Source organism: Grammomys surdaster, unplaced genomic scaffold, assembly GCF_004785775.1.
Source record: "Grammomys surdaster isolate TR1022 unplaced genomic scaffold, NIH_TR_1.0 239, whole genome shotgun sequence".
Taxonomy (NCBI): domain Eukaryota; kingdom Metazoa; phylum Chordata; class Mammalia; order Rodentia; family Muridae; genus Grammomys; species Grammomys surdaster.
In genome coordinates this window covers 8659406-8667883 of record NW_021604684.1, presented here as the reverse complement: position 1 = coordinate 8667883, position 8478 = coordinate 8659406, and the positions used below count along the sequence as shown (strand labels likewise).

The 8478-nt window shown below is 41.6% G+C and overlaps 1 protein-coding gene across 4 annotated transcripts in view; it reads right to left on the bottom strand.

The window, feature by feature from the left end:
* Window positions 1-8478, bottom strand: part of Fbxo38 (F-box protein 38) — a 48785-nt gene that overhangs the window by 29804 nt on the left and 10503 nt on the right. For all 4 annotated transcript variants that reach the window (XM_028774203.1, XM_028774205.1, XM_028774204.1 and 1 more), the window contains 3 exons: window positions 4391-4524; window positions 2294-2457; window positions 1921-2086 (listed from right to left, as the gene is read on the bottom strand). In XM_028774203.1, coding sequence (XP_028630036.1) covers window positions 1921-2086; window positions 2294-2457; window positions 4391-4524 — 464 coding nt within the window. The remainder of the gene's footprint in view (window positions 1-1920; window positions 2087-2293; window positions 2458-4390; window positions 4525-8478) is intronic.

Here is an 8478-nt window from a genome sequence, read left to right as displayed (position 1 = left end):
AAGACCAAAGGAAGAAAGCCAGACCAAGAGAGGCATAGAACTGGCAAGAAAGAGCCAAAGACAGGCATCTGATGCTCAGCCCTACTTTCTGCCAAACGTAGTCTATAAACAAAGCATTTGTTCACAGTACCACCATACAGTTAGTTCAAAGCTATGAGTCAATCACATAATTAATGCATTTCAGGGAAACTTACCAAATACCTATAATGACAATGAACTGGTACAGGCATTATGGAAAATATATATATATATAAAAAATCTTCTACCTTGAGGTTACATCATAACCTCAGAAGTACAACCTCTTTATCACTTAAAAAATCCAAATATTCCAATCCTTGCTCAGATTCACTCCACAGTCTTACAAATGAGAGGGGTCTCTACTATTCTTCGTAGTCACACACATGACTATCCTGCATTATCTGCCAGGTCTTCCTGTGACTTTTTAACCCCACTTTTGAAATTTCTAGATGCTCAGAATATTCCCAATATCTGGAGTAATCTTTGGGCATATATTCAACATAAACACTAATAGAATAATAAAATACTAAGCTTAAAAATAAAATATAAACGTAAAATATTAACAAAGTATGAAACTGAAAATATTCAGGCTGAGGATATGGCTCAGTTGATAAGAGCACTTGCCTAGCATGCACAAGGACCTACCTGACTTCATCTTTGTGACACCACATAAAACTGGGCATGGCAGTGCATGTCTGTATCAAGCACTTGGTAAGAGGAGCCAGAAGGATCAGAAATTCAGGGTCACCCTTAGCTATCTAATAAGTTTGAAGCCAGCCTTAGCTACATAAAATTCTGTTTCAAAATAAATAAAAAATACAATGTTACATTGTCTCTTAGCAGATTAAGCCAAGGATGAAAAGTTAAACTTGATCAAATATTTTCCCCTGTTAAAATTACTGTGATGTAATTTTACAGAGTGTGCACATGGGAAAGCACAATGCAACCATGCAAACAAAGCAATCTCTGGGAAAGACCCCTCACTCCATCACCATGTCTGAGAGGGAAAAGGAAGAGAGAGAATGTTCATTCCAGTGGCTCTAGATGGAAGAACATGGCACATTTTTACTTGTTGAGAAAAACTAACAATTAAATTATCTAGGGTTAGACTGAGGCTTAGTAGGCACTAGCTATACCTGCCTGTTTAAACTTAAGTAAATTAACTGGCCATGGTGACACACACCTCATGGTGATCACACTGCCATGCCAACACTCAGGAGCTGGAAGGACAAAGACGGATACAGAGCTCCTGGCCAACCTGAGCTACGCAGAAGATCCTGACTCATTTCTTAATAACAAGGAATGGAAGTAAATTTTAAAAGTTTAACTCCTTAGTTTCTATATGTAGAATGAGACACAGCATAGTAAAACATTACCCTGGCTTAGTAGATGAAAGCACTTGTGTCATGCAGTAAAGACACTTGCCATGTAAGCCTGGTGACCTAGTTCCATCCATGTGACCCATTTACAGATGGAAAGACAGAACTATATACACCTGTCCGTTAACCTCCACATGTGCATCGTGGCACACACATGCCCATACATCATACACACAAACACAACAAATATTAAATAAAATTCCTCCTCTCAAAAAGTTGACTCAAGACCTCTCCTCTACAGGGCATAATCAGAGTAAAGGCAGAGTACTAGCTTGATGGGAAAACACAAAGAGAAACCTTCAAAGCTGTCTTCAGCACAACAACTGACTGCCTGAAAAGCAACAGGGCCCCTGAGAGATCTTTACCTTATGGAAAATCTGAGCTTTTATACAAGTCTCACAAGTGCTTCTTGTTCTACAACCAACCAGTAAGATGATATTTAAAATTTTATAACTGTTTCAGTGAATATTCACTTACACAGTGTTTCAAGGCATGACAAGTGAACTAGAAAGCAGGTACTCACCAACTAAATGCAAAGTTTGGATTTTGGCTCCTATGGGGATTTTCAGTTTATTTTCAGGAGGAATCGGAAATGCTCCGTTACGATTACGAAATTTCCCCAAAATATGAACATGCGGCATATATGTCCAAATGGATTCTACCAACTCCAAATGAGATGTTTCTACACCCTAGAAAATAGCACCATGGCAAGCATAAGGAAGGCTTCATTTCGTATCCCAAGTGTCTCTTTCTGTACAAGATGCTAACTGATGGAACTGAAGATAAAGTGTGTTATGCATGCAGTCTGCATGTGAGTGAATAAGCCCCACAGTCTTTGTGATCCACTATTTCATCAACCAGCTGGTGTTGTTAAAATGTTCCAGCAGCATACTTACCACCAAGTTTGGGCAGGCCTGCAAAGCTTCCAGGACTCCTGGAATGCTGAAAGCCTCATGGCCCCTCACTCTCCGCCTCTCGAGGTATCTAGGGTGAAGGCCATATAGCTGTTCAACATCTGGCATCTTCTTCAAGAGTGTTAGGAAACTGGAATCTGTGAAGCCTAAGGAAGTCAGAAGCATTTAGAACAGCTTCATATATATGTACTAACTACTTAACAAGTTTTAACAAAAATCTAAACAGAAAAGGTTCCCTGTGAAAGTCCTACGAAGCTAATGCCACAGCTGAAGAAACCGTTTCAACAGAAGATATGCCAGTCTCATTACATGGAAAATACTTCTCACATGCTACCTGCAAACTAGGTTCAGCCTGTTCTAACCATCTCCTTGCAATTGCTCTTTTATATGTTAAACTATTATTTCCCATTATTTCAGAAAGTTCATTTAAAAAAAAAAAAGACAAAAGGAAGTTGGCTAAGAAAGTAAGAACAACTGAAGGTGAGCAGATGCTGATGGTGAGAAACAACAACAAAACAAAACAACCGAGTATCTGGGGGCCAGCTGTGCGCTGCAGCAGAGATTAACAAGGTGCAGACAGACAGGCAACCTTCACCACAGGAGCTACTGGTTAAACACATATGGAGACAAGTCACAGGCATGGCATGTTTTCTATTACTCGAGGCTCAAAAGATCTGAAAGCCAACTGTCTGCCCACTGATAACAAAATATTAAGTTTTCAACTAAAGTATAAAGAACTGAAGCTTTTTAAAAATGTTCTATTTATATAGGACTAATCCAGAGTTGCTAACTATAAAAATCACAACGGTCAGTGGTAAGAACCAAGCATAAGTGGGGAGAGTTAACAGAGATGGGATATGACTCCAAAGAGTTTATACAAATGAGCCATCAGGTACTTCGATCGAGATTCAGGGCTTCAGCTGGGCATTGATAGCACATGTATTTAATATCAGAGCGGGGGTAAAGGGTTGAGGTGGTAGAGACAGGTGAGTCTCTGTGAATTTAAGGCCTGTATGGTCTATATAGTCCATTCCAGCCAGCTGTGGCTATATAGTAAGAACCAGTAAGAACTAAAAAATGATCCAGGACTTAAACTGTAGAGAACAGGTCAGCGCAGCACTAAACACATTTAATGTGTCCCCTCCTACAGACTGCTACACCACTTTCTTTTATATTCACTGCAGAGATGAAAAAGCTTTGGGCTACGTATTTATTAACAGGCTGAAAACTGGCCATGTGCACACAGATTCTTCCTAATTTGGTAAGTGCCCTGATGTTAATGCTAAGCTTGGAGCACATGGGATCTCTGCTGCCCTGAATCCTGAATTCTCTGCCCGGAATCCTGCCTGCAACCTCTGCTAAAGCAAATCTAACACAGAATGAGGTAATTATTCTCGTGCTGCCCTGCCTGATTTCTTGCCTACCTCAAACCATCACTCTCTAGAGTTAAATGAACACTTTCCCTTCACACTGCTTCCTAAGTGACTAAAGACAACTCTGTTTTGTTTCCTTTAAGCTAAGTTCCAGCCTAACATTGCAATGTTCTTTTCAAGAATGTGTGTGCTATGATCTTTTGAAAGGGCCCAGCAACACGAGCTGCACATTACAGAACTCTAGAGGTAGTGTGGACGGTCTGTCCAGGTATCTCTTTAACCTCCGCTTCTATCCTCTGGTAAGGACTTCTTTGATGTTCTATTGCTGTTGTTGAGTTTGTCTGCCTCGGCCTCAATCTGTGTTCAAAGTCTCACGGTCTGAATATTACTTTTTAAAAGCATGATTTTAAAAGACTCTAGTTAATAAGCAACAGATAAGCATACTAATTAGCAGACAACTGTTAAAAGAAGGCAGCCCTTGCAATTATCATTTTAATAAGAGCCTCCCATGACATGTGCATCATGTATAGCCGTCATCTTTTATTCCCCTTCCTCCTGCTGGACCCTCTCCTCCAAACACTTCCCCTCTGCTTTCATGTCATAAATTGGTTACCTTAAAAAAAAAAAAAAAAGTTACATTCTATGGACGCCATTTTTACCACTTTCTAATAGGGCTCAAATGTCCCTTAAAAAGCTGTGTACTTACCACTCGGCATATATTCCCACCACCGGCCTGCACAGAGATCCACCACTCTCACAACTCTCAGATACAGAGTAACTGCTTCCTTTAGCTTCCGAGAAAGACATTCCATGCACATGATATCCTGCAGAGGCAGGTACCTTTGTAATGGAAAGAAATATTATTCAAGAATGCATGCAGGTCTTTTCCTCTTATCATGCTCCCACCCTTTAAATGATGTGAGGACCTAGGAACGTTCGCAGCACTTTAAGTGTGTAGGGTCATTCAGCTCACAACTTTTTTTTAAATTTGTTTTATTATTTGATGTTTCATGTTTTGCCTACATGTATGTATGTGTACAACATGCACTCCTGGTGACCTTGCAGGTCAGCAGAGGGAGCTGGATGCCTGGGACAGATGTTATATATACATGGTTGGGAGATACCACGTGGATGCTAGGAATCGAACCTGCGTTCTCTGTAGTGCTCTTAACCACTGAAACAGCCGTCCAGCCCCATTCAGCTTTTAAGTAAATACAGGCAAGTTGGCTTGTATTTAATATTAAAAATAAATAAAGTACTAAACTCTTTCTGTGCGACAGTTGATAAAACTATAATACTTCCCATAAGTTTTTAAGGACAAAATATGTAAATAAACATACCAAAAGGCAAAAACAGTGCAAAGAAGAAAAACAAACCAATGCAAACCCCCAGCACATTTCAAGGCAGACAAGGGAAGGGAGGAGAGACAGAGAGAAGGGAGGAGAGCCAGCCAACTTCCTGTCATGGTCACAACACGGGTCCCGAGAGTCCCCTCCCAGCTCAGTGCTCTTGAAATGCTGTTCTCCACACGAGCGCATGCGCGCTGATGTACAGCACACATCCTTTCACTGTACTGCCATGCGTGTTGCTAAAGCCTTTCCTTCATTTCCTCTCTTCCCAATCTTCTTTTTTCAATATTTTATTTAAATTTTTTAACTTACTCACTTTATATCCCGTTCACTGCCCCACCCCAGGTCACCCCCTCCCACAATCCTTCTCCCATTCCTCCTCTCCTCTGAGTGGGTGAGGGCCTCCCTGGGTATGCCCCCCTCCAACCTCTGACCCTGGCACTTCAAATCTTCAAGGCTAGGCACATCCTCTCCTCTGAGGCCAGACAAGCCAGTGCAGCTAGAAGAACATATCCCACGCACAGGCAACAGCTTCTGGGATAGCCTCTGCTCTAGTTCTTCAGGGCCCACAGTAAGACTAAGCTGCATATCTGCTACATAAATACGGGGAGGCCTAGGTCCAGACTGTGTATGTTCTCTGGTTCAGTCTCTGAGAGCCCCAAGCGTCCAGGCTAGTTGACTCTGTTGGTTTTCCTGTGGAGTTCCTATCCTCCTTGGGGCTGCAATCCTTCCTATTCTTCCGTAAGAGTCCTCAAGTTCCAGTCACTGAGGCAGATAGAGGGAGGGAACTGGGAGTGAGAGGGGATAGGGAGGGGGATGGGGGGTTCAGGATCAGATGTGGGGAGGGACGGGAGAGATGGCAATGAAAATGAATGGAAATCTGCAACTGGTGGGAATGGAGAGGGGTGGGGGGCATCTCTAGGACCAGACAGAGACCTAGGATAAGGGAAGCATCCAAGAATCAGTGAGGATGACCACAGCTGTGACTAACTACACTGGGGATATAGAACCTATAGGCAGGCAGGAACCCCAGTAGAGCAACAGAGATAACAGCCCACCTACAAAACTTTCAGCCCAAAATTTATCCTGTTTACAAGAAATACAGGCACAGGGAATAGAGCAGAGACTGAGGGAATGACCAACCAATAACTGCCCAACTTGAGACACATCCCATGGGCAAGCACCAATCCCTGACAATATTAATGATACTCTGTTATGCTTGCAGACAGGAGCCTAACATTGCTGTCCTTTGAGAGACTCTACCCAAAAGCTGACTCTTCCCAATCTTATCTCCTTCCTGAAACTAACAACCAACCTGTTTCTATCTAGTTTCTAATGACACCAACATCTATTTTTGAATAGCAGAAAATCTCATCTTTGTCCTTAAAAGCCCTCCACATGCACCTAGACCGTCAAGTGGAATCAATCTTTTACTCAGTGGGAACAGTGTCACAACTATATTACAAGGAGAGTATTACAAGGTTGTCTTTTGGCCACACAACTCTTGCAGTGCCACCCTGTCCCTGGTCGTCTAGCTAACAGCTTCTGTGTCAAAGAGAAGGCAGGAACAGCAGAGCTACTTCCCACTGCCACCAGTCTCCTGGATGAGTCTGCAACATTCTTCACTGGTCCCTTCAACGCAACCTACACCTATGTAACAAATTCCTTCACTAAATTATCTTCAAAGTCCTGCTGAGGGTATCTTCCTCATCTGCTGGGAGCTTCACTCAGCAGGTAGGGCTACTATTGGGCCATCTTAAATGTAGTGAAACTGGCTAGAAAAGCTAAGCCTACAGGAATTCCTACAACTAGGTAAGTGGGAAAGGCAGCAATGCCCACATACTGCAGGCTGATTCTAATTCCAACAGCCAAGTGCATGTATACATGGTCAGTATCTTTCTGCTGTACTGTGCTCCTTCCTCCCACCAGCCCTTCCTCAAAGCTATTTAAATAAAGAGAATAAATTCCAATTAAATTTCCACAAAAAATTACTGTGATTCTCTAGAACTTAAAACAATTTTCAGAAGATATTTGACTAGATATTATATAAGCAATGAAAAACACTGAATTTGTTCTCTAAACCAAGCTTTACACCATTCCAATATTTTTACTATTATCCAATTTTGCCTGAATTAGTTTTATAACTTCTAAGTAACAGTTAAAAAGAAATCAGGATGATTTTTCATCAAACTTTCCCTAGGAAGTAGAAATATATGTTTTTTTCTATGATAGGTGTGATTTAAAAAACCAGCATTAAAAGGGCACATAGGAAGTGGGGCGGAGGAGGCAGGGGACAGACAAATAACAAAAACAAATTTTACGTGAAAAATAGCATAATGAAACCTAATTTTTCATAAGTTAATAAAAAACATATTATAAAAGTATATAAGTACATTCTAGAAAAGAGTAAACAAAGATTAGATTTCTTTCTAAGGGAGACCAACTATTTTCTTTTTTTCTTTTTTTTGTCAAGAATATGTTAAGTAATTACCACATAATTACAGCAGGAGTCTTCAGATAAAAATTTTAGGAGCCTAAAAATAAAACTTAAACTATTCATTCTAGAAAAACCCTGACTATAAACTCAGGGCAGCTCAGAGTTTCTGCATTCAGTTAATGTGTTCACATTTATTAGAAACAGTACAAGACCTCTTTGCTTGATTATCATCCTCACATTTGAATAATCCACCCAACTAGAAAGTAGTATCTGCTTTCAATGTAAAATATGGTCCAATGTGTCCACAATATATCCAAACATTTTAAATTCCTGAGTGAGGTAAGCCAATCACAAAAGAACACACATGGTATTCACTCACTGATTATTGGATATTAGCCTAGAACCTTGAAATGCCCAAGATGCAACTCACAGGCCACATGAAGCCCATAAAGAAGGAAGACCAAGTGAGGGTGATTCGGTCCTTCTTAGAAGGAGCAACAAAATACTCAAGGGAGCAAATATGGAGACAAAGTGAGGGACAGAAACTGAAGGAGGGGCCGTCTCAAGACCACTCCACCTGAGTATCTATCCCATGTGCAATCACCAAAGGTAGATGCTGATGTGGGAGACAGGAAGTGCATGCTGATAAGAGCCTGATATGGATATCTCCTCAGAGGCCTTCAAGAGTCAGACATATTCAGAGGCAGATGCTCACAACTAGCCATTGAACTGATCATGGGGTTCTCAATAGAGGAGTTAGAGTGAAGACTGAAGGAGCTGAAAGGGTTTGTGGCACCATGAGGAGAGCAACAATACCAACCAACCACAGCTCCCAGGGTCTAAACCACCAGCCTGGGAGCACTTAGGGGGGGGATCCAGGGCTTCAGCTGAATATGTAAAAGTGGAGGGCCCTGCTGGGCATAGGTGGAAGAAGAGAACCTTGACCTCATGAAGGCTGGATGCCCCAGGGGGTGGGAATTTTGAGGGTGGGGAGGTGGGAGTGGGGGG